Raw genomic sequence first — 27093 nt, 5'->3', positions numbered from 1 at the left:
GAAAAGAATGAACACAGAATGGCAAAGATAAAATACAGAAAACCAATCTAAGAAAGATGACTTAGGAGCAAAAAGTGTCAAGGAAACCAAGATAAAAAGTATCTAGACTGGGGGAAGAGAGGCAAAAATAGCCAAAAATTAATAAGGAAGTCAAAAAGGGAAGCGATTTCATATACACCTGCCAAGAAATATATGAAATCTCTATTAAAATATATTTCTGAACATGAAATTCTATCATCTTATGACATGTGCCATTTAAGAAGTGTTCTGTCATATTATCAGTACCTCTAAATAGAAGGCAGAATAGGTAACAACGCACAAAAATTCCTTCCATGAGAAGGTAAAGTGCATTAGATGAAAAGAAGTAAATACTCCTATGGTTTCTACAAGAAAATGGTAAATCATTATGCATTCTAAATGACAAACACAAGAAAATAAACGTGAAAATGTTTCCCATCATGAACTCCTGGGAAATAACTGCTTAACTGTCACCAAAGCAATATTTTTTAAGGTGAGATTTTTCTAAATTAGACTACTATTTACCATCTCACATCTCTCCCACAGCCCTGAGAAGCCAAGTTTAATAAGCAATACCCAACTCAAAAGCACTTTTCCCTTTCCCAAGTGATTTTAAAAGATTTAGTTTAGTAACCATTTTTAGATCTCTAGAAGAGGCAGGATAAGGTTTTACAGTGTAGCTGTATTTCATGTCAGAGGCATATCACTTCTTAACTGCGTGATGCAGAAGAGAGCTAGGTAATGTCAGTACTATTATGGATATGCCATTTGCAGCAATATATCATCCCTATTTAAAAAAATGTTTTTAATGTTTATTTATTTTTGAAAGAGAGAGAGACAGGTGAAGTGTGAGCGAGGGAGGGGCAGAGAGAGGGAGAAATGGGACTTGAAGCAGGCTCCAGGCCCTGAGCTGTCAGCACAGAGCCCGATGCAGGGCTCAAACTCAAGAACTGTGAGATCATGACCTGAGCCAAAGTCAGACGCTCAACCAACTAAGCCACCCAGGCGCCCTATATCATCCCTATTTATTTCAAAAGGGATTTTTATGCATTTGTGTTTCCTTTAAAAAAAACAATACAAGCACAAATGGACAAAAAAAATTACCTAAAAAGCAACCACATAAGGAATTGTGAAGGGAACAAATTAAAGACTATCAATCAGATAAAGACCTTATGTAAGAGATTGTGTTCCTTTTTATGGTTTAAATATTGGTTCTTGTGTTCTAGAAAGGGTTGTTTTTATTTCTTGATTTGTTTCACTTTCCCCATCCAAGGGTCAAAAGTTATCAGGAGAGGGGCCCCTGGGTGGCTCAGTCGGTTAAGTGTCCGACTTTGGCTCAGGTCATGATCTCACAGTTCATGAGTTCATGAGTTAGAGCCCTGCATCAGGTTCTGTGCTGACAGCTCAGAGCTGGAGACTGCTTCAGATTCTGTCTCCTTCTCTCTCTGCTCCTCCCCTGCTCATGCGGTCTCTCTCCTTCAAAAATAAATAAAAACATTAAAAAAAATTTTTGTTTAAGTTATCAGGAGACAGGTAATTTAAATGGCATATAAATATGGTTACAGAGGCAAGTTAAAAACAAAATCCCTATTTATTACCCAAACTTAAAGAACAGACTAGGAGACGGATGAGATGGATGAACTTAAAAGTCAAATGATCACATCTAGAGAAGGTTAAATATATTTGCCTACAGGCAAAACACCCTACTGTTACAAGGCCTAATCCTTAGGAAGCTACAGCTCCTCTGGGTGAAAATCATAGCACCTGCCCTAAAACCAAAGAGTCAGACTAATGAATATTAATTAAAGATTTGCTTGGATGTTGACCTTTCCTTTTTGTTTATCTGTGCGCACAGTCTGTTTAAACAGAGCTGAAAATGTTGACTACGCTAATTTGTAAAACAATAAATCCTACACTCTGGCTACTCTGAACCACTTAAACAACAATATGTATTAGAAAATGGTACAAGACACACATTAATCACTTTAGTCAATCTGGGATCAAACTTAGGTTTAAGGTTTATTATGATTAAGGAAGGAAAGAGATTCTGAAAAAATTCCAAGATATCCATTCTAAGAGTTTATTAAATTTATTAAATTAAAATTAAAATTTTGAGATCAATAAAAAGCAAGAAAGAGTTCCGTGCTACCAGAGAAGCTGTTCATAATAGAATTCCCTTGATATTATGATCAATTTGGCAAAAAAGAGTGAGGGTAACTGAAAAACTGTCTACACTGAATCTAGGCTATTATTATTCTTTTAATTCAAGTGTAATTAACATACAGTGTTGTATTAGTTTTAGGTGTACAATATAATGATTCAACAATTCTATACATTAATCCATTGCTCATCAAGTATATTTTTATGTTGCCCATCCCCCTACCCACCACCCCTCTGGCAATCACATTATTCTCTATATTTAAGAGTCTGTTCTGGGCACCTGAGTGGCTCAGTTGGTTAAGAATCGGACTTTGGCTCAGGTCATGGTCTCATGGTTTGTGGGTTCGAGCCCCGTGTTGGGCTCTGTGCTGACAACCCAGAGCCTGGAGCCTGCTTCAGATTCTGTGTCTCCCTCTCTCTCTGCCTCTCCCCTGCTCATGCTCTCTTTCTCAGTCTCCCAAAAATAAATAAATGTTAAAAAAAAAAAAAAAAAGAGTCTGTTCCTTGTTTCTTTTTGGTTTGTTCATTTGTTTGGCTCCTTAAATTCCATATATGAGTGAAATCATTGGTATTTGTCTTTCTCTGAGTGATTTATTTTACTTAGCATTATACCTTCTAGGTCCATCCATATTGTTGCAAATTGCAAGATTTCATTCTTTTTTATGGCTGAATATTATTCCATAGTGTATATATACCACATCTTCTTTATCCATTCATCTATAGATGGACACTTAGGTTGCTTCCATATCATGGCTATTGTAAATAATGCTGCAATAAACATAGGGGTGCATGTGTCTTTTCGAATTACTGTTTTCGTTTTCTTTGGGTAAATACCCAATAGGGAATTAATGGATCATATGGTAATTCTATTAACTTTCTGGGGAGCCTCCACACTGTTTTCCACAGTGGCTGCACCAGTGTGCATCCCCACCAACAATGCACAAGATTTCCTTTTTCTCCACATCCTACCAACACTTGTTATTTCTTACATTTTTGATTTTAGCCATTCTGAAGGTATATAGTAATATCTCATTGTAGTTTTATTATATTTTTTAATATTATTTTGAGAGACAGAGAGAGAGAGACAGAGACAGAGACAGAGACAGAATCCCAAGTAGGCTCCATGCTGTTAGCATGGAGCTCAATGTGGAGCTCAATCTCACAAACTGTGAGATAACGACCTGAGCCGAAATCAAGAGCTGAAGTTTGACTGAGCCACCCGGGTGCCCCTCTCACTGTGGTTTTAATTCACATTTCTCTAATTAGTGAAGTTGAGCATCTTTTCATGTGTTTGTTGGCCATCTTTTCTTTGTAGAAATGTCTATTTAAGTCCTGTGTCCATTTTTAAATTGGATTGTGTTTTTTGCTGTTGAGTTGTGTAAGTTCTTTATATACTTTGGATATTAACCCCTTATTGGATATATCATTTGCAAATATCTTCTCGCATTTAGTAGGTTCCCTTTTTGTTTTGTTGATGGTTTCCTTTGCTGTCCAGAAGACTTTTATTTTGGTGTAGTCCCCATGGTTTAATTTTGCTTTTGTTTCCCTCACCTGAGGAGACAGATCTAGAAAAATGTTTCCTTCGGTCACAGAAATTACTGCCTATGTTTTCTTCCAGGAATTTTATGGTTTCAGGTCTCATATTTAGGTCTTTAATCCATTTTGGGTTTATTTTTGTATAAGAAAGAGGTCATTGCATTCTTTTACATGTAGCTATACAGTTTTCCAACACAAAACCATGGGTTTATTCCTGGACCATCTAATCAGTTCCATTGATCTATGTGCCTATTTTTGCACCAGTGCCACACTATCTAATTACTACAGCTGTGTAGTATATTTGGAAATATACCTCCAACTTTGTTCTTATTTTTCTTTTTTTTTTTTTTTTTTTTAATTTTTTTTTTCAACGTTTTTTATTTATTTTTGGGACAGAGAGAGACAGAGCATGAATGGGGGAGGGGCAGAGAGAGAGGGAGACACAGAATCGGAAACAGGCTCCAGGCTCCGAGCCATCAGCCCAGAGCCTGACGCGGGGCTCGAACTCACGGACCGTGAGATCGTGACCTGACTGAAGTCGGACGCTTAACCGACTGCGCCACCCAGGCGCCCCTGTTCTTATTTTTCAAGACTGCTTTGGCTATTCAGGGTCTTTGGTGGTTCCATACATATTTTAGGATTGTTTGTTCTAGTTCTGTGAAAAATGCAGTTGGTATTCTGACATTGGGATTACATTAAATCTGTAGATTGCTTTGGGTGGTATGGACATTTTAATAATATGGGTTCTTCCAATCCAAAAGCATGGAATATCTTCCCATGTTTTTGCTGTCCTTAATTTCTTTCATCAGCATTTTATAGTTTCCAGAGTACAGGTATTTCACCTCCTTGGTTAAGTTTATGCCTAGGTATATTATGGTTTGGTACAATTGTAAATGATATTGTCTTAATTTAACTTTCTGCCACTTACTTATTAGTGTATAGAAACAAAACAGATTTCTATATATTAATTTTATATCCTACAATTTTACTGAGTCCATTTATTCTACTAGTTTTTTGGTGGAGTCTTTAGTGTTTTCTATATATAGCATGTCAGTTGCAAACACTCAAAGTTTTACTTCTTCCTAACTTGGATGCCTTTCATTTCTTTTTCTTGTCTGACTGCTGTACCCAGGAAAGTGGAGAGAATGGATATCCTTGTCTTGTTCCTAATCTTAGAGGAAAAGCTTTGTTTTTCACCACTGAGTATGATGTTAGCCACAGGTTTTTCATATACGGCCTTTATGTTGAAGTATGTTCCCTCTAAACCTACTTTGTTGAGAGTTTTTTATCAGGAATGGATATTGTATCTTGTCAAATGCTTCTTCTGTATTTACTGAGGTGATCATATGGTTTTTATCCTTTTTCTTGTTAATGTGATGCATTATGTTAATTCATTTGTATTCAGTATTCACAAATACTGAACTATCCTTGCATCCCTGGAAAAATTCCCGCTTGATCAAGATGAATCATTTTTTAATGTATTGTTGGATTCAGTTTGTTAGTAGGTTGTTGAGGATGTCTGCATCTATGTTCATCAGAGATACTGGCCTGTAGTTTTCTTTTTTTGTAGTGTCTTCTTCTGGTTTTGGTATCAGGGTAATGCTGGCCTTATAGAACGAATTTGGAAACTTTCCTTTTTCTTCTATTTTTTGGAATAGTTTAAGAAGAGTAAGTATTAACTATTTGGCAGAATTCACCTGTGAATCCATCTGGTTCTGAATTTTTGTTTGTTGGGAATTTTTTGATTACTGTTTCAATTTCATTGCTAGTAAGGGGTCTGTTTAAATTTTTTATTTCTTCCTCATTCAGTTTTGGAAGGTTACAGGTTTCTAGGAACTAATACATTTCTTCTAGATTGTCTAATTTGTTGGCATATAATTTTTCATACTATTCTCTTCTAATGCTTTTTATTTCTGTGGTGTCAGTTATTTCTCCTTCATTCCTGATTTGAGTCCTTTCTCTTCCTTTTCTTGATGAGTCTGACTGAAGGTTTATCGATTTTATTGATCTTTTCAAACAACCATCTCCTAGTTTCCTGGATCGATTCTTTTTTGGTTGTTGTTTTTTTTTTTAAGTCTCTATTTCTTTTTGCTCTATCTTTACTATTTCCTTCCTTCTACCAGCTTTGTGCTTTTTTTTTTTTTCCTAGCTCCTTTAGGTGTAAGGTTAAGTAGAGATTTTACTTGCTTCCTGAGTTAAGTCTCAGGAAGGTATTGCTATAATTTTCCCTCTTAGAACAGCACTGCTGCATCCAACTCTGTCTAAATGCTCTAATCAAAACAACACAGGGTGACTGAAAGGACAAAAAAAGCAAGAGCCACCTATATGCTGCCCATAAGGGACTCACTTCAGACCTAAAGATGTGCAGCCTGAAAATGAAGGGATGCAAAAACATTTACCATGCAAATGGAAGCAAAAATAAAGATGGGGTAGCCATACTTACAATGGACAAAATAGACATTAAAACAAAGATCATGACAAGAGACAAAAATGGGCACTGCCTAATGATAAAGGAAACTATCCAACAAGAGGATATTACAATTGTAAATATTTATGCACCCAATATGGCAGCACCTAAATACATAAAGCAACTATTAACACACATTAAGGAAGAAACTGATAGTAGTTCAATAACAGCAAGGAACAACACCCTGCTTACATCAGTGGATATATCATCCAGGTAGAAAATCAATCAGGAGCTTTGAATGACACATAGGACCGAATGCTTTTTTTTTTTAGTATATGAAATTTATTGTCAAACTGGTTTCCATACAACACCCAGACCTCATCCCAAAAGATGCCCTCGTCAATACCCATTACCTCCCCTCTCCTCCCTCCCACCCCCCATCAACCCTCAGTTTGTTCTCAGTTTTTAAGAGTCTCTTATGCTTTGGCTCTCTCCCACTCTAACCTCTTTTTTAGACTGAATGCTTTTTAACAGATATATGCAGAACATTCCATTCAGAATATACCAAAACAGCAGAATACACATTTTTGTCAAGTGTTCTCCAGAATATATCACGTTAGGCCTAAATTCAAAAAAACTGAAATCATATGCATCTTTTCTGACCACAAGGTATGAAACTAGAAATCAATCACAAGAAAAAAAGCTGGAAAAGAACATAAATACATGGAGGCTAAATAACATGCTCCTAAACAATGAATGGGTTAACCAAGTAATCAAAAAGGAAATCAAAAACAAGGTGACAAATGAAAATGAAAACACAGTTGTTTTCATTTTGCATACCAAAATCTTGGGGATGCAGCAAAAGCTGTTCTAACAGGGAAGATTATAGCTGTATAGGCCTACCCCAAGAAGCAAGAAAAATCCCAAACCTAACCTTATACCTTAAGGAGCCAGAAAAAGAACAGAGCCCAAAGCCAGTAGAAGGAAGGAATCTAGGCTGCTCTTATAAAACAATCCTGTAAATATTATTTCACTAATAGCTTTATAGCACAAAAGCAGTATCTGCTAACTTTATCCATAAGCTTCTACCAAAGTTACACTAAAGCAATAAGATAGCTAAAGGTACGTATAGTCTTTTTTTCCAAATTTTCAGCCTTGAAAAGATTTCTAGCCTCATCTGGGGACATAAACAGCTTTCAAATTTATCAGTTTAGAAGGTCTTCACCAATGGGGCCCCTGGGTGGCTCAGTTGGTTAAGAGCCCACCTCTTGATTTGGGCTCAGGTCATATCTCGCAGCTTTTCGTGAGTTTGGACCCCACATTGGACTCTCTGCTGACAGTGTGGAACCTGCTTGAGATTCTCTCTCTTTCTCCCTCTGTCTCTACCCTCTCCCACTCATGCTTATGTCTCCCACTCATGTCTCTCTCTCAAAATAAATAAACTAAAAAGTTAAAAAAAAAAAGGTCTTCATCATTTTCTAAAGCTGTTATCTTATCTACTTCCCAAATTAGAACACAGAAGAGCCCTTCACCTATTATGTATGTGGTCACTGGTATTCAGATGGAGACCCCAGGGCATTATAGTAAGTTTGCAAAATGCATACCAAGTTCTTTTCTAGGCTATAACAACAGGAGGAAGACCAACTCTGTCTAAAAGAGTTACTTCTCACTCAAAACCTAGTTCACCTGCTTACCTCCCATGATGTATTGGCAAGTGTTTGCGATGGATTCCATGACTTCCTTCCACAAAAGCATTGGGAGGCTTATGGTATACCGAGGCCAAAGATCCAATGTGGCATATTAGCTCATCCAGCAGAGTTGGCTCAATAAGATCTGTCTCCTCAGAGATCAGTGGCTTCTCAGACAAGACTACTTCTTTGGCTGTGACAGGGTCCGTTGAGAGAAGGCGCCAATAAATATAGCCCCGGTCTCGAAGGTCAGGATTATCAGAATCCTAATGAAAGGCAAGGGCAAGAAGGTTTAAATGGAAGTATTCTCCATACAGAAACCCAACCTGTTAGATTTATATTAAGGCAATGCTGTAGTGATTTATAAAGTTGGCTGTTAAGATATTTAAACTCAACACAGTTTTAATACAGTCATAATTCTGTAATCTCTAATGTTCCAAAGAATTTAAATATAAATCGAGATGGGTTAGTTCTAAGACTAAAATTCAAGGGAAGATGGGAAATGGAAAATAAAAGTTTAATCTGATAGAAATTAACTCCTTGAGACAGCCTTGGAACATCAAAATAATTCTTTAAAAAAATTTTTTTTAACGTTTATTTTTGAGAGAGTGAGCAAGGGTACATGCGTGTGAGCAGGGGAAGGGCAGAGATAGAGGGGGAGGGAGACACAGAACCCGAAGCACGCTCCAGGCTCTGAGCTGTCAGCACAGAGCCTGATGCAGGGCTCGGACTCACGAACCATGATATCATGACCTGAGCCAAAGTTGGACACTTAACCGACTGAGCCACTCGGGTGCCTCCCCCAAAAATGTTTTTTAACTGCTATAAACATCAGCAGAATTATTCATGAAATTGATTTTAAAAATATTTCACCCATACCTTCTTTCTTCATTCAAATATTTATTAAGTATCTCCTATGGAGACACTGGCTAGGCCCTGGAAATAAAGAGATAAGACACATAGTGCCTGACTTTAACAAGTCCAGAATACTAATTATTACAATATAGTATGAGAGGTACTACTATCTAAAATAATAAATGACTGTTAAGGAGAGCATGGAACTAAACATTTCCCAAAGTGGTGACCTTTTAATTTAGTGGTCTTGTTTTTTCTGTGGTAGTTTTAAAATAATTTTTATTCATACTCATGGCTAAAAAAAAATTCATCAATGCCACATCACAATTAGAAGTTTGTAACATATCGGAGTGCCTGGGTAGCTGCCAGTTGAGCGTCTGACTCTCGATTTCTGCTCAGGTCATAATCCCAGGGTCATGGGATTGAACCCCCTGTCAGGCTCCCCACTAGGTATGAAGCCTGCTTGGGATTCTCTCTCTCTCTCTCTCTCTCTCTCCCTCTGCCCCTTTCCCCTACTCATGCTTGCTCTCTCAAAAAAAAAAAAAAAAGTTTGTAGTACAAAAATAAGTCTCTGGGGCACCTGACTGACTCAGTTGGTAGAGCACATGACTCTTGATGATGGGGTTGTGCATTCAAGCCCCACACTAAGTGTGTAAAAACAAAATCTTTAAAAAAATAATTTTTTTGTGTGTCAGGGACAAAATCTTTAAAAATATGTATATATTTTAATAAAAATAAATAAAAATTTTAAATCTCCCCAAACATCCAACCCTTCCCCACTTTACATCCCCAGGATAGCCATTTTAACAGTGTGGTTATGTGTCCTTCCAGAGAGCTCCTAAGCATATATATATCCATTTTATATAAAACCAATTTCACATTATATATACTCCTCTGCAAGGTATTTTCCACACTGGCATATACACCTGCAAACTTCCCCAGTATATACAGCACTGCAACATTATTTACTAGTGCCCTATCAATGGACATTTAGGTTGTTGCCTCTTTCTCCCTCCTTCCTGCCATTCATGCATTCATTTATGTGAACATCACAAAGTAGCGATAAATATCCTGGTATCTACCTCTCAGAGTATGTCTATATGATGGCATTCCAGCTGTTTTAGTGCCACAACAGTAAGTCGCTGTTTCAGTATCTGTATTTAAAATACACATACAAAAATATTTTCTTCAAAACTAGGCCAATTTGAGGGCTTCCACGTGAGTTTCTAAGTAAGCAGATAAATTGGTTCATGAGTTAGCCACTTAAGGCACTTAACACCCTGCTTAATAAATACTAGCAGTGACCCCAATGGTTTTGACTACATGGTTTCCTATGGTTATTCTTAGTCATGTATTGTTTAACTTGTGCCCACAGTAGACCACTGGTTAAAAACAAGAAAGCGTAAGGGTGCGCCACTGGGTGGCTCAGCTGGTTAATAAGCGTCCGACTTTGGGTCAGGTCATGATCTCATGGTTCTTGAGTTTGAGCCCCACACTGGCCTCTGTGCTAATAGCTCAGAGCCTGGAGTCTGCTTCAGATTCTGTGTCTCCCTCTCTCTGCCCCTCCCCCGCCCACTCACTCTCAAACAAATAAAAATTTTAAAAAGCATAAGGAACACTGCAATACGGCAAGTTAGTTAACAGAATATCAAAATGGTAAATATAACTCAAGAGAATATTGATCACATTCATAGGTTGTGTTACATAGCATATAAAAATGTTTGTAGTGTTTGAAATGCCAGGGTTAAAAAAGGGAAACAGTGATAATATTCAATTTACATAAGTTGTTTTGTTTTTGAGAAGTCCGGTAATTGGTTTATAAATAGGCTGAAATCTCCTTACTTATTTTACTTGGAAACAAAGTTTGAACATCAAAAAACATAAGTAAGTTGACTTTTTTTAATGTTTATTTTTAAGAGAGAGTGCCCACACGTGCATGAGCTGGGGAGGGGCAGAGAAATAGACAGAAGATCCAAAGCAGGCTCCCCACTGACAGCAGAGGGCCTGATGTGAGGCTTGAACGCACGAACCGAACTGTGAGATCATGACTTGAGCTGAAGTCTGACGCTTTAACTGACTGAGCCACCCAGGCACCCGAAACAAGTTGATTTTTTAAAAGAATAGACTACCAGTTTTTTGACGTATCAGGTCAGGAAAGCAATCCCCACCCCAGCTTTTGTTGATACATAAAAGTTAAATCTTAATTTATATATTCAATCCCCAAAGCACACCATTTAAAATTTGTATACTAATTATGCTTTTTATTATACACAATTAAAATGAATACTGCACATCACTTGCCCAGGAAAATTCAGTCTTCTGTCTTCATAGATTAGTAATATTGTTGAGGTATTAAACTATAATACAATTTAATAATGTATGGATGAAAACTGACTACTTTTTACTTCAAATTATTTCTCTCTTCCATTATGTACATACTTAACCAAATGCAAAATTAATTAATTAATTCCTGTGGGGATTCACAAAACTATGTACATCTATGATAGAAGTTTGGAGTCTCCCTATACTCCACAAATTCAAAACACGGCAATAAGGCAAAATGCTGCATATAGAATCCCTGAATTAAAGGGTATATGCACCGTAAATCTTTATAGACACACACTTTAAAAATATGGTCCTATGAGAAATGAGTGCAAATTTTCCAAAGCCTGAAGCTAAAGAACAGGCAAGGATCTTCACTGTTCGAATGTTGCTATTCTGAGGGCTGATTTGTTAGGCTTACTGTAAGCTGGTCAACACTGCCTCACTATTTATATGGAGGCCACAATAAATCAGGCCCAGTCAAGACATGTGACATAAAAATCGAAACTTTTTATGATTTTAAGGTGCCATTCCATGTTTGGTGATTCGGAAAATTTGGTTTTGGATCTGCTTTTCTGTTAGCCCCCCTAGTTCCTGGCCAGGATCTGGGAAAATAGTACATTTCTTTCTTTTTTTTTTTTTTAGTCATCTTTATTGAGATAAAACTGACATATAACATTGTTTAAATTTCAGATGTACAATATGTTGTTTGGTATGCTTATATATTGCAAAATAATTACTGGTGTAGCATTAACTAATATATTCATCATGTCACTTAATTACCATTTCTTTCTTGTAGTGAGAACATTTAGGATCTATTCTTTTAGCAACTTTCAAGTATATAACACAGTAGTAACTATAATCATTATGATGAGCATTAGATCCCTAGAACTTATCCATCTTCTAACTGGAGGCTTGTATCCTTGACCACTATCTCCCCATTCCCCATCACCCCCCAGCTCCTGGTAACCACCATCCTACCATCCTACTCTGTTTCTATGAATTTGGCATTTTTATGTTGCACGTATAAGTGAAACCAACAGTATTGGCTTTCTTTACCTGACTTATCTTCCTTAGCATAGTGCCTGTGGGGTCCATCCATGTTGTTGCAAACCACAGGATTTCCTTCTTTCTCATGGCAGAGTAACATTCTATTGTGTGTGTGAGTATGTATGTGTGAATACCACATTTTTTATTACCAGGAGTATGACTGTTTTTTTTTTTTAGTGTTTGTTTATTTTTGAGAGACAGAGACAAAGCATGAGTGGGGGAGGGGCAGAGAGAGAGGGAGACAAGAATCTGAAGCCGGCTCCAGGCTCTGAGCTGTAAATACAGAGCCTGATGCGGGACTCAAACTCATGAACCGTGAGATCATGACCTGACCCAAAGTTGGATGCTTAACTGACTGAGCCACCCAGGTGCCCCAGAAAAATAGTACATTTCTAAAAATTTAAGAACTTCCAAAATAATTCTTACCAGGCATGTTCTAAAACAGTAAACTGTACTATGCATCAACATTGTAACATACCAGGAAAGTCACTCAGTGGCAGATTCTAGGGCCACATCACAGAAATTTTCATTATGTCAGGATCAGGCCCAGGAATTTACATTTCCAGCAAGCAGCACAGGTGATTTTGATGATGGTGTTCTCTAGCTCATAGAGAAGTCTTCATCTTAATTTTTCTTGAATATACTATACAGGGTAATTATTAAAGTCTGGACACTTCTGTGTGTATTCTTAACTGATTGCTCTATAACTACCAAAGCAGAGAAGACAAACCTTTGAAATGAAGCCTTGGATTCAAGGGTTCATTTTCTTTTCCTGTAATAATATTTCTAATTAACCACCATTTTATTTAAAGTTAGAAGCACAGAGGCACCTGGGTGGCTCAGTCAATTGAGAGGCTGACTTCGGCCGGCTTCGGATCTCATGGTTCTTGAGTTCGAGCCCCACATCGGGCTCTGTGCTAACAGCTCAGAGCCTGGAGCCTGTTTCGAATTCTGTGTTTCCCTCTCTCTGCTCCCTCCCCACTTGCACTCTGCCTCTCTCTCTCTCAAAAATTAACATAAAAAATGTTTTTATTTAATAAAAATAAAGTTAGAAGCATAAATATTTCACATTACTTCACTGAATTATCAGCACAGGTTAAAAAAACACACACACAAAAGAACCCAGTATTAATTAACTCTATTGTTGAAATGGGAAAGGAACAGTATTAAAAAGAAATTTGCTCAGGCACGTCTTGAACCAGGGATGTAGCAGAAATAGAACTCCCATCACCCAATTCAAATGAACACAACTTAGGGATGCTTGGGTGGCTCAGTTGTTTAAGCATCTGACTTCGGCTCAGATCATGATCTCACGTTTTGTGAGTTCAATCCCAGCATCAGGCTCTGCACTAGGAGTGCAGAGCCTGCCTAGGATTCTCTCTCACCCCCTCTGTCTCTGTCCCTCCCGGACTCAGGCTTTGTCCTTCTCTCAAAATAAATCAACTTAAAAAAAAATTAAAAATAAATAAACTTAATTAACACAACTTAGCAGATCACACTGCCCTCAACTGAAATTGGTACCTAATAAGTTATTAGGTCCCTAATATTGGTACCTAACTAGTTATTAGGTTCTTATCTCACAAACTTGGAGGGTAGGGGTGGAGGGCACAAAACAGAGAAAAAAACTTCCAGTGGAAAAGACTTATATACCAATGTGCTGTTCTTTTATGCTAACTCCTCAGATCTCATTAACTGGACAGAAAAGGGTTGCCTAGAAAAACTGCTTAATAATTATTTACAACCAAATATGAAATAATCACCTACAATGATCTTAAAACCACTAAGTTCACTTGCATGTACTGGCTTATGCACAATAGTGCTTCAGAGAGGTAAAGCGAGGAGTACGCAGTCTCAAAGTCATCCCTGACCTTCAGGCTAGAGAAGCAGCACAGCATGATAGATAAGAGCAAAGACTCTGGAGCCAGGCTACCTGGGTTTGACTCCTCACTCTGCCACATACTTAACTGGGCCTATGTCTCAATTTCCTCATCTATAAAATAGGAATAATAACAGTATCAACCATTACTGAGATTAAATTAACGTGTAAAGTCCTTACAAGAATGCCTGGTACATAGTAAGCACAACAAAAATGGTTATTATTAAAGATTTTATACTAGTCCTTGTACAAAAAGTCTCAATCAGGAATATCTGATGGTCTACTTATACCCTGCCCTAGTCCCAGAAAAGGACTTGGCAAAGCTTCCAAAAATGCATCCAGGACTAGAGAGCATAAATCAGAACTAGAAACAGAAAAATGCATGCCACAATGACCTACACATTTTCTACAAGAGATCCTTAAATTTGACTCTAAAGTTTCCAACTCATATGAACACGAAATCTAGTTACATAAGCCATTCAGAGGGTCAGTTAACTACATACCTACCAATGCTTAGGAGAATCCAAAACTGGTTAGGAATTTGTTTGATGGAACCTCATAAAGAAAAAAAAACATATAATGGAATAACAAATGACTTTGACAACAGATCCAAATAGGATAGTTTCTCATGACAACCCTACTATTAGATGAATGTATCGGTATAATTTAGTAAATGTAACTTAATTAAGGGTCAGGTACAATGCAGTCTAGATACCCAGCTCTCTACCAGTCTGGCTTGATTCAGTGGCAAATTTTATCTGTAAGAACAGAGAGTCCTTGTATTATTTAAGCAATCCTCCCTAAACACTTTATCTCAGGCAAATTTTGATAAATAACAGGAGATAATCTGACAAGAATCCAAAATACAGCTCTCTTGTGACGCCTTTGAAATACAGACCCATAGGCCTTCAACAGACAATGGAGATGGAGATAGGGTTGAGAACCGGTGACTACAATGGAACCTACCAAGGACACTTGCTTGATTTTAAGACTATCCCTATCTAGAGATAAGCAGAGAGAGAGCAAGGCCCAAATTCTCTTTAGAAACTTGTTGTAAATCCACCTTAACACAGATACAAGTGGGTGATCAAGGGTCTACACTAAGAAGTCTAGAAGGCTCGGGCACTGGGGTGGCTTTGTTGGCTAAGTGGCTGACTTTGGCTCAGGTCGTGATCTTGAGATCCTTGAGTTGTAGCCCTGCATCGGGCTCTGTGCTGACACCTTAGAGCCTGGAGCCTGCTTTAGCTTCTGTGTTTCCCTCTCTCTCTTTCTGTCTGCCCCTCTCCCATTCACGCTTTCTATTTCTCTCTCTCAAAAATAAAGATTAAAAAATTAAAAAAAAAAAAAGCCTAGAATGCTTAATTCAATACAGGAATTAAATAACCACTGCCTTGATGGTTATAGAAATTGCTTTGCTTCAGGCAAAGGAAGATGTTTAAAAGGGAATTTTTTTTTAAAGAAACATTTCAAAGAATGCTTACAGATATATATTAAAAGATGTAAAATTAATAATAGGAAAGGTAACAGATAAAAGTACTATGAAAAGATTTCAAATTTTGATTATCTACCACTATACAGAGATGAATAAGAAAAATGGTAAACTGAGTATCTAAATCTGATTCCATGTGTCGACACACACCTGAACTTCTGACAGCCTGCTATAGCCAGCCAGTTCTCAAATTCAATTAAGAACATAACGAAATTATGATGAATTGATGATTGCTATACTAGTTACACTAGATAAAATAATTGTTTTGATTTCTGTGGACCTAAAATGGTGACAATACATCTGTGGCCTCCAGTTGCCACATTTCTGAAATCAAACTCATCCTAAGGAGGACCAAAAATATCGAATAATTAAGGAGGCAGCATAAGCACTTTGTAATTACTTAAAGAGAAAGGCAATCAATTCTAGAAGGTAGAAAGAACAATATCGGAGACCTTTGTTGAGGCATTTACCAATATTAAATCATTGTACTTTCATTTAGAAGGTGAAATTAAGTCACCCAGAAGGAGTGAGACTTAAGTGAGTCACCCAGTACTGTGAGACTCAATGTCATTTTCACACTGTAGGTCATTCATTAAAAGTAAAATATCTAAGTTAAGCCCATCTAAGTTCAACAGAAACTGGAGCCAGTTCATTTAAAAGGCACCGAACTATATTCGATGTTATATGTACAAGAGGCACTATTTTTATATTTTAACAGGATCTAAAGACTGCGCCCTTTCCAATTAAAATCTTCCCAAATGAGGGGTGCCACACTGGCTTAGTCGGTGGGGCATGTGACTCTTGACCTTGGGGTTGTGAGTTCAAGCCCCAACTTGGGCATAGGGCCTACTTAAAATAATAAGTGAATAAATAAGTAAAAATAAATAAACAAATCCCCCCAAATTGAATCTTCTCAGAGTTTCATGATTTCCTCAATATAAAAGCAGACAAATCAAACCCATGCTTTTTCTAGATTTCATACCTGTGTTGCCAAACTCAAGACTTGCTGTACCAGCTCCTGTGTTTCTGATGGTTTCTTGAGAAACAGCTTCACTATGGCAGTAAGCAGAGTGAGCTGCACCTATGGGGATGTAATTTAACAGATAAAGTGAAAGGCATTTACATTACTCCCTACCATTATTTCCAAAGTAGTGCTTACCCATCTACGAATTACTACCTGGTCTTTCTAAGCCTGGGTGCCTCAGCCAGTGGAGCATCAGACTCTTGGTTTTGGCTCAGGTCATGATCTCAAGGTTTGTGAATTTGAGCCCAGCATCGGGCTCCACACTGGCAGTACAGAGCCTACTTGGGGTTCTCTTTTTCCGTCTCTCTCTCTCTGCCCCTCTCCCTGCTCATTCTCTCTCTCTCTCAAAAATAAATTAATTAAAAAAACAACAACCCAAACTCACTAGCCTCTTGTCCCTAAATTGCATTTTTGGCACAAAAAATTGCTTATTTATTAAATCCTTTATATTCATTTCCACCAAAAGATACAACTTGGGGAGAAATTAGGGAATTATCTGTCATACTAGGGCAAGAGCCAAAAAACAGTAAAACTATGCCAGATCACAGCTAATTAAAAATGGGCTGCTGAAGGGTGCCACGGTGGCTCAGTTGGTTAAGCTCTAGTCATGATCTTGTGGTCCATGAGTTGGAGCCCCGCATCAGGCTCTGTGCTGCCAGCTCAGAGCCTGGAGCCTGCTTCAGACTGTCTCCCCATCTCTCTGCCCCTCCCTCACTCACACTGTTTCTCTCTCTCAAAAATAAATAAACATTAAAAAAAATTTTTTTTAATGTAAAAAAAAATATGGGCTGCTGAACCATACACAAAGCTATAGGCTTGTATGTGTTCCTTGTAAAGGTCTATTAAAATTACTATGGTGGATTACATACATGACCTTCAATTTGCAATGAGTGCAAATGCCAGGGGAAAAGGGTTTTATAATTTATCTGCTTCTCTGTGCCCACAGTTCCAAGGTCAGGTCTCTCCATTTTGGTAGAGGAGAGACAGAAGATGGGAAGAAATCTAGCTATCCAGAGAATCTTTTCAAACTGCACATGCCAGCCCTCACCCCAGCTCTAAGCGAAAACACCTGCTGGAATGAGCCACAACCATTATGAACAGGAATAGGTCATCATCTTCCAGTGACAGAAAATTAAAAAGTGCTAATTACTGCTCTCAGCCATTAGTTGTTAAAGTGTGGTTCTGGACCACTAGCAGCAGCAGCACCCTGAACCTGGTAAGAAATGAGAATGCTTAAGCCCATTTCAGACCCACTGAGTCAGAAACTCCAAGGGTGGGGCCAGCAACCTAACCTGTGCTTTAACAAACTCTAGGTTCACTAAAGTTTGAGAACCACTGGTCTAAGGCAGATTTGCTCCATAAGAATCAGCACAATTGAAAAGGTCACCAATTCTCAACACACACACACACACACACACACACACACACACACACACACACACACGTAAGTGCTCAACCTTTACTTTCCCTGAAAATTTCCCCAAAAGATCTGACACAGGACACAGGTGAGAACTTACCTGGGTGCTTTCATCATGAAAACCTTCCAGGAAGCTCTCCAGTAACTCATCTGCATTGTCAATTCTCTCAGCATATTCTCCCACAATCCAAATCATAGCTGCTCGAGCATCTGGTTCATCCAGCGAGTCTAAGTTCTCACAAAGAGTGGCAATGATGCTTTCATACCTGATGTAACAAAATCAACTATAGTTATTGAGGGCACAACTGAGAAGTGTATTTAACAATGAAGGCTAAAAAAAAAATGACCAACAAGGTACCCTAAACCAAACCACCAAACTATAAAGGCTTTTGGTTAAGAGAATGCACAGGCTCGGGCGCCTAGGTGGCTCAGTCGGTTAAGCGTCTGACTTCAGATCAGGTCATGATCTCACAGTTTGTGAGTTCGAGCCCTGCGTCGGGCTCTGTGCTGAGCCTGGAGCCTGCTTCAGATTCTGTCTCCCTCTCTCTCTGTCTCTCAAAAATGAACATTAAAAAAATTTTAAATAAACAAAAGTTATTTTTCATAAGGTATCAATTTTAATAGGATTTTTAACAAAATATCCTATTATGACCAGTTACATTACAAAGAATAATTTATACCTAGCCAATTTCAAAGTGCCTTACACATTTCCTATATGGTTGGAAGAAGAGGGTAGAAGTATTTGTACATACTTGTTGGGGTATTTCCGAAAGATGTCCCTGATGACAACAATTGCCTCTTGGACCACATAATTTACTTTGGTCTGGATGAGATCAAGCAATGTGCTCACACAGCGCTCTGCAGATTGCTATGAAGAGGAACACAATAAATGACAAGTCAGACGATCTCTCCAATAATGCAACCTCAATATAAAAATAGCTTTGTGACATACATGTGCACCAACTAAGCTAAACTAAAAGATCAGGCACCTAATTTGACCAAGCTACACTACAGGCTAGGCTATCTGATGGAGATACACAGAATTTCCAGATAAACCCCAAATTTTATTCATTGCAAAAATATACTTGACAAACGAGTTGGATCAAATGATAGTTGTATCATCTTGGATAGCCACGAGAATAGAAATGAGAAGAAAGAATATGTCAAGGTAGGAGGAAAGAATAAGCCAAGGTAGATCTTTATCTGGAATTCATGGCTTTAAACCTCTTGAAATGAGGGGTGCCTGGCTGGCTCAGCTAGAGGAGGAGCATGCAACTCTTGATCTCAGGGTAATGAGTTCAAGGCCCATGCTGAGTGTACAGATTACTTAAAATTAAAATCAACCAATAAAACAAACTTCCTGAAATGAAACTGCCAAATTGCATATGTGCATATAAGCATATTTTCCAGGGAGAGGATTCATAGCTTTCGTTATATTTTCAAAGTTATCTGTGGCTCAAAAAACTCTTAAGGAAAATTTGCCATCTTTTGAACTATCTAACTGAAAGTCTATGGCCTCAGATAAACTGCAATTTTCCACAGCCTTTAGTTCATTTATAAAATAGAATTGGATCTATTAACCTTTTATTAATGAAGGGAATATGGGAGAATACAAGTGATAAAACTAATGTACTAAAACTCTAGCTCATAGTTTTTTAAAATTTTTTTAGCGTTTATTTTTTGATAGAGACAGAGCATGAGTGGGGGAGGGTCAGAGAGAGAGGGAGACACAGAATCCGAAGCAGGCTCCAGGCTCTGAACTGACAGCACAGAGCCCGACGTGGGGCTCAAACCCACAAACTGTGAGATCATGACCTGAGCTGAAGCTGGACGCTTAACCTGCTGAGCCACCCAGGCGTCCCTAGGTCATAGTTTTTAAAAAGGGAAAGGTTTCGGACAAGAGACCCTAAAAATCAAAGCCTAAAATTTACCATATCTCATGATGCACTCTGATGGGTCACTCCATTAGATGCCTCTTGATAAGATGCAATAGAAAGTACACAGCATCAAAGGAGATACTTTTGCCTAACACTGAACATGAACATTACCAACCCTCTAGATTTAATTATTTACAGGGGATGACAGAATGAGATAAACAACATCACTAAACTACACCAGCAAAATCCAGACTCTGGAAAATTGTATAAACCTAATGATATAATCACTTCAATACATGGCACCTCAAGGAAGTAAGACTTAAGAAACATAGTAACCAAATGCAACATGTGAATCTTCTTTAGATTTTGATTTGAACAAGCCAACTGTAAAAAGACAACTAGGGAAAATTGAACATGTTCTGGGTATTCAATGAGATAAAGGATTATTGTTAGTTGTTGGGTATAGTAATGGTATCATGACAATGTATTTTTTTAGGGACATACTCTATTAGATATACACATTAGACTACTTTTGTAAGATCATATCTGGGATCTATATTAAAATACAATAGCACTTGGGGCACCTGGGTGGCTCAGTCGGTTGGGCATCCGACTTTGGCTCAGCTTCATGATCTTTGGGACTCAGCCCCATGGTGGGCTCTGTGCTGACAGCTCAGAACCTGGATCCTGCTTTGGATTCTGTGTCTCCCTCTCTCTCGGTTCCTCCTCCACTCGCAATCTGTCTCTCTCTCAAAAATAAAGAAAGAATAAAAAAATTAAAAAAAAAAATACAGTAGCACTGGGGCACCTGAGTGGCTCAGTTGGTTAGGGGCCTCTTTATTTTATTATTATTATTATTATTTTTAATGTTTATTTTTGAGAGAGAGAAACAGAGCACGAGTGGGGGAGGAGCGCAGGGGGAGGAAGACAGGGTCTGAAGCAGGCTCCAGGTTCCGAGCTGTCAGCACACAGCCTGACGCGGAGCTCAAACCCACGAACCACAATATCATGACCTGAGCCCAAGTCGGACGCTTAACCGACTGAGCCACCCAGGTGCCCCAGGTGTCTGACTCTTGATCTCAGCTCAGGTCATGATCTCAGGGTTGTGAGTTCAAGGTTGGGCTCTGTGTTGGGCGTGAAGCCTACTTAAAAAACAAAAATACAATAGCACTTCATTCCCTTGAAGAATAAGGGAGAAGATAAAAACAGCAACATGTTGATACTTGTTCAAAATGGATGATGTGTACATGACAGCTCATTAATCAATTTCACTTTAGTGTATGCCTGAAAACTTTGGAATATAATCTTTTAAAGGTACGAAGTTAAACCACTCCAAGCAATTTAATAAAAACAAAACTGCATCTTAAGGCTATGTGATGATTCTGTTGCACCATGAAATGATTCTGCCATCTTTTATGTATTTTTTCCATTTTTGGATTCTATTTTATTCCTTTTCAGCCAGTAATTCCTGTGTGGTTACTGCAACAGCAAAATTAGAAAAATTTATCACATATAAGTTGTGATAAATTACAGAGTATGTAGGATATAGACTGCTATAAGTTCTAAATTATCGTAAATAACATTGGGGCGCCTGGGTGGCTCAGTTGGTTAAGTGTCTGACTTCGGCTCAGGTCATGATCTCACGGTTCATGGGTTCGATCCCTGAGTCGGGCTCTGTGCTGACAGCTCAGAGCCTGGGGCCTGCTTCAGATTCTGTGTCTCCCTCTCTCTCCAATCCTCCACCACTCATGCTCTCTCTCTCTCTCTCTCTCTCAAAAATAAACATTAAAAATTTTTTTAATTATCATAAATAACACAAATGAAGTGTTTAACACAGAGTTTGATATGAAGTTAACATTTAGTGAGCCCTTTGTATCATTATTATAAAAAAGACAAAAGGCTATTTCCCATGATGCATCAATATCTGAGAAATATTTAAGTCTGGAACAGTAATTTTTTTTTAATCTTTATTTTTGAGAGAGAGAGAGAGAGAGAGCGAGCGGCGGAGGAACAGAGAGAGAGGGAGACACAGAATCTGAAGCAGGCTCCAGGCCCTGAACCGTCAGCACAGACCCAAACGCGGGACTCAAATCCACAAACTGTAAGATCATGACCTAAGCCAAAATTGGACACTTAACTGACTGAGCCACCCAGGTGCCTCTGGAACAGTAATTTTTGAGCAAATTGTCATCTCAACCATATTGCTTTTGATTAAAGAGGAAAACACAAAACACCTACCATTAAAGCAGTATGGCAGAAGAACAAGATTAAACATCCAATCACTGTTCAGATAAAAAAAGTCCAGAAACAGAGAAATACAGAATATACACTTACAAAATTTAGTATAAGACAACATTTCCTAACAGTAAGGAAAAGATGGTTTGGTCTGGTGTTTGATCCTCACCCTCATATTTTTCACCAAAATTCCTTCTGTTTTAATTATTGAAAATATTGTTAAATGTAAAAAATAAAATCTTTGCCATAAAAGTAGAAAATAACAGTGGGTTTTACAGAAGTTTGAGGTGAAGCACAATCTTCTAGGTGTACCACTAAAGAACCCCTGACAACAAAACAGAACTCACTACACAAGGAAACGTAAACTTCTGTGAATCGCAACTTCAAATGAAATCAAAAGGAAAACAAATTGGGAAAACAACTGCTACAAAGTGAAGGATTAATATCTTTAATTATAAGAGATTTTTAAAAAATCATTGTGGAAAAGATAACTCATTGGAAAAAGGACATGTCACAGGACATGAACAAGTGATTTCAAATGGCTAATAAATCAAACAATGTTCACCTCCACTAGAGATCAGAAACTTGGTTATAAGGTCCTCTTTATGTCATTATTTGGAAAAAGAGCAGGAACTTTAAGGTCTTACAATAAGAGAAAGGCTAAATAAATTAGAAGCAATCACACATCATGTCTATAATCCACTAAAAATGATATAAAATGCTAATAACACAGAAAAATGTCCATGCCTAATTCAATAAAAAAGGCAGACCACAAAAGTAAATAGCATTTTTAGAATCATCTCATTTTTGTAAAAAGTACACCGGTGTATGAAAGACTATATAGACAAAGATCTAAAATCATGTCCATATCATCTCTGGGAGGGTAGAACAGGGGTAGGAGAAAATAGTGTTTTATTTTCATTTAAATTAGCTTATATAATTTTATGTAGCAAACACATATGGTTTTCCTAGCAGGAAAAATACATTTGTTTGTTTTTATCTTACCCTGATCTGTAGTAAACACCACAGAACAGAAGACTGGGAAGTGAGAACTTAGTGCCTTAATCTCTCTGAAACAAATAAAATCAATTGACTAAGAAGGACCAGGGGTTTATCTCTTCCTTGAAGAAACAGGTATACCCTGTAAATATATATAACTTTGTCAATCACACCCCAATAAAGCTGGGGGAGGAGTGGAGTAAAATCTACTAAAAAATCAGGCAAAAGATAGGCAAAAGTTATGGAAAAAAACAGTACTATTGGACTGCCTTTCTAATGCTATTTATTGATTGAGCAGCTTACTGCTTAATCTTTAACCTAACCAACTTAATAACAAAATTATACACATTTTTTCACTTCAGAATACTTACAGCAACATAGAAACACCTATCTTTACAGTTATAAAAATACAACTCTAACTCTTAAAGACACCCTAAACTTGCTAGGTAGGCCCTTCTCTCGCAGCTTAGCATTAAACTAATATTCATTTATTTCTCATTTGTCATCTCTGAAACCAACTACACATTAAAAAAGGTAAGAGGCCCCGAGAGAATGCAGCGGCATTCTTGAATGCAAGCAGCAGCTTGGTTCAGAGGCTATACAGAAAGTCTATGATAATTCCCTCACTGGCTCTTCCCCCTTCCCGTGAATGCTTTATTAGAAACAGACCATCATTTCTTCTCTGGCCCTAATAAGGGTGTTTGGGCTAGGCACCTCTTTCAAACTGATAACCTTCGTGACTGAATCAGGTCTAGAAAAAGTGCTCCAGCAAATCCAGGCAACCTGAGATAAGAGAGCACTTGCTAGAAGGCTGATCTTACATTTCCAAAGTTCATTCCTCACATGCTCTCATATTCCTACCTGGGCATCCCAAGTCAAAGGAAGAAGTGAAAGCCATCAGAAGTTTATCCCTTCCAGATTATGGACTACTTTCCCATTAGTCACAATACATGGCATTAACAGCCTCTAGGAATACAGATGGAGAACACTTTCTAGTAATTTCAGTGATAGAAAATCTCTTTTAACTTTGGAATGAGAGATAATTTTGTATGACTCTAGAGCTTTGCAAAAGAAGTGAATAAGGTGATGACAGACTGGCAATGAAAAGCACAAAATGACTCTTAATGCTACCAAAATCTCCGAAAATTATCTAACAGTAAATGGGTGGCTATACTTCAGTAAGAAAAGAATGTGAAGAATGGTGACAAAAGAGATGTATCAAGATCTAATAAATAGACTTCCTATTTCTCAGTGGAGTAACAGAGTGCATTAAATATCTGAACTAAGCGATCAGAACCAGAAGTAATTAACTTCTGGTTAAATGATTTATCAATGGTAACTGCACAAAGCAGCACTGTCTTAATAAAAGGAAGGCTAATTAGGAACGTGGCTTTCATAGATGCTTCTCTGACACAGCATCTGTTTCCTTCTGTTCCCATGAAGCACTGGACATACTGTGCAAATTATTTTAGTATCCTTGAGAAATCAGATGGTCCAATCCTCTGACTCTAAGCAGAACTGCATAGAGTCAAGTAGCAAGAACAAATACGGAGTTCCGAATCCACTACATCATAGCGAACAGACGTTTTCATTAATTTCAACAAATTCCTGAATGATAAAAAACAAATGGAGGACAATATGGAGAACAATATAAGCTATAGCCCATTAACACCTACTGGAAGGCTGCAACCAAGCTAAAAATCAATCCCCCCTCTCGGGTCACAGAGAGGCTCTTTCAGAGGACTTCCAAGTAAAAATCAACTCCCTGCCCTAAAGCAGAAACCTGTTCGTCAGCAGCCCTGCCTGTGCTCACAGAAGTCCTGATGATCTTTTCTGTTATCTCATTCTTAAACAATTTAAATGGGCTGTAAATTACTATAAGCATGGTATACACCTCAATTAAAAAATTATATATAGGGGGCGCCTGGGTGGCTCAGTCGGTTGAGCGTCTGACTTCAGCTCAGGTCATGATCTCACGGTTTGTGAGTTCGAGCCCCGCGTCCGGCTCTGTGCTGACAGCTCGGGGCCTGAAGCCTCCTTCTGATTCTGTGTCTCCCTCTCTCTCTGCCCCTCCCCCACTCATGCTCTGTCTCTCCCTGTCTCAGAAATAAATAAACATTAAAAAAAAAAAAAATTAAAAAAAAAAAATTATATATAGACCTGCAACGGTCACCATACAATACTCCAGACAATTAAATTTAAACTGCAGAAACAAAACACTGTAATTCATATTGTCAGAGACTCAAGAAGCTATGGCAATCACACAAAAAGGAATGCTATTAAAGAAGACTAATAACAACAAGGAGCTATGAAGAGAAGCTATATGGAATGATGGCTGTGCAAAGGCCAAAAAAGCAGTAAGCCAGACTGGGGCAAGTGAGAGGACAGAGGACTGAAGAGACAAGGGATTAGGACAAAAAAAGGCTTACACACATTTGATACTATGCTTGAAAAGTTTGGATGGAAGAAGATAGGGATGCAATGAAGACATATAATGCAAGAAAAAAAGAAAGGCCGTTATAGAAACTCCAGAAAAAATAAAAGTCTCTACAGGAAAGAAAATACAATCATTTGTATTCTACTGGCCCTAAATATTTGGTCATAATATGCACGGTGAGTTTTCTAACTTTTAGTCAATAGAAAAATAAATGAAGGCATATTATCTCAATTTACAAAGATAATCAATGCAGGAGCAAAAAACCTCATGATATAAGTATTGGAGAATAGGATGGTTCAAGTAGGAACAGTGGGGTACATGAAGAATGGTACTTACAGCACAAAGTTAACAGATAATGTGTATAACTGGTAAATCAATAAATACCATTAGCATATTATTTAGAAACATGGGAGTAGTCAAAATAACTGAAACTACAAAGAGATAAAAATGATTCCCTCTGGGAATTTTACCTATGTGCTTTATTATTTTAATAAACTTAAGAAACCCATTTTAAAGAAAGGAGTGAAGAGAACACTCCGAATCCTGTAATGTGATCACAACTACACTAGACACTTGCCTCCACTTTGATGGCACACCGCCCAATGGCCCGCACAGCTTTGCGAACAAAGTCAACATCCACCTCTGTGGCATATTCCTTTAATTCTGCCAGAACCTGTTAAAAATCCAGGAAGTAGAAAATCATTAAGGATTCTCAAAAAACAATTTCATGGCCTTGCTTTTTCTGAAGGCCAGACCTTAAGATCTACGTGATTTATAAACCTGAGTCTGCTTTACGTCTGACCTGAGCAATGTTGGCTTGGGATGCCAAACGAATCATGATGTCCAATTTCTCTAGTTTAACATAGATGGGATCATTGTACTTTACAAAGAAGACTTTGATTTCCTGCTTCAAGATTTCAGGCCTGCGGTACACAGAAACACAAGATAAGGAAGGTGAGGCATATATTGACATGTCCTTTTAAGTCTGTATTAATATCTAATCTGTGTCTCTCTGCTCTCTACTCACTCCTCCCCATCCCCAAAACCTCACAAACTTCCTGTACATCCCTCTAACCAGTTCCCCTTTTGGTAGAAATTTTTTAAGGGTTAGGGTACATACTGCTAAGAACTGCTGGAAGAACAATCTGGCTCTAAATTACAGCCTGAACTGTATGAAGCAGGCACAAGCTGGTATACTATTAAGAGGCCCTTCAGAAAACAACTACATTGGAGAGCAGCACTATGTATTTATCACAGGGACACTCCAAAAACAACTATTAGCCTCCTCACCCTGGACAAGCTGCTTGGCCATTCAACATTTTCATTTCCATACATTAAAAAGAACTTAGTGGGGGGGGGGGGGGGGGTGCCTGGGTGGCTCAGCTGGTTAAGCATCCAACTTTGGCCCAGGTCATGATCTCACAGTTTGTGGGTTTGAGGCCCATATCCGGCTCTGCGCTGACAGCTCAGAGCCTGGAGCTTGCTTCAGATTCTGTCTCCATCTCTCTCTCTCTCTCTGCCCCTCCCCGCCCCGCTTGTGCTCTATCAAAAACAAACAAACATTAAAACAACAACAGCAGCAACAACTTAGGGGCGCCTGGGTGGCTCAATCAGTTGACATACGACTCTTGATATCGGATCAGGTCGTGACCTCACGGTTCATGGGATCAAGCCCTGTGCTGGGCTCTGAGTTGACAGCGTGG

General features: G+C 38.2%; 1 protein-coding gene across 5 annotated transcripts in view; it reads right to left on the bottom strand.

The window, feature by feature from the left end:
* Positions 1–27093, bottom strand: part of AP2B1 (adaptor related protein complex 2 subunit beta 1) — a 133587-nt gene that overhangs the window by 61326 nt on the left and 45168 nt on the right. For all 5 annotated transcript variants that reach the window (XM_042916404.1, XM_042916403.1, XM_042916401.1 and 2 more), the window contains exons 8-13: positions 26193–26313; positions 25968–26063; positions 18595–18710; positions 17943–18108; positions 16384–16482; positions 7816–8075 (exon numbers count right to left, since the gene is read on the bottom strand). In XM_042916404.1, the coding sequence (XP_042772338.1) occupies positions 7816–8075; positions 16384–16482; positions 17943–18108; positions 18595–18710; positions 25968–26063; positions 26193–26313 (858 nt within the window). The remainder of the gene's footprint in view (positions 1–7815; positions 8076–16383; positions 16483–17942; positions 18109–18594; positions 18711–25967; positions 26064–26192; positions 26314–27093) is intronic.

Source organism: Panthera leo, chromosome E1 (genome assembly GCF_018350215.1).
Source record: "Panthera leo isolate Ple1 chromosome E1, P.leo_Ple1_pat1.1, whole genome shotgun sequence".
Taxonomy (NCBI): Eukaryota; Metazoa; Chordata; class Mammalia; order Carnivora; family Felidae; genus Panthera; species Panthera leo.
Note: the sequence above shows the minus strand (reverse complement) of the source record. Positions and strands in the feature narration are given on the sequence as shown.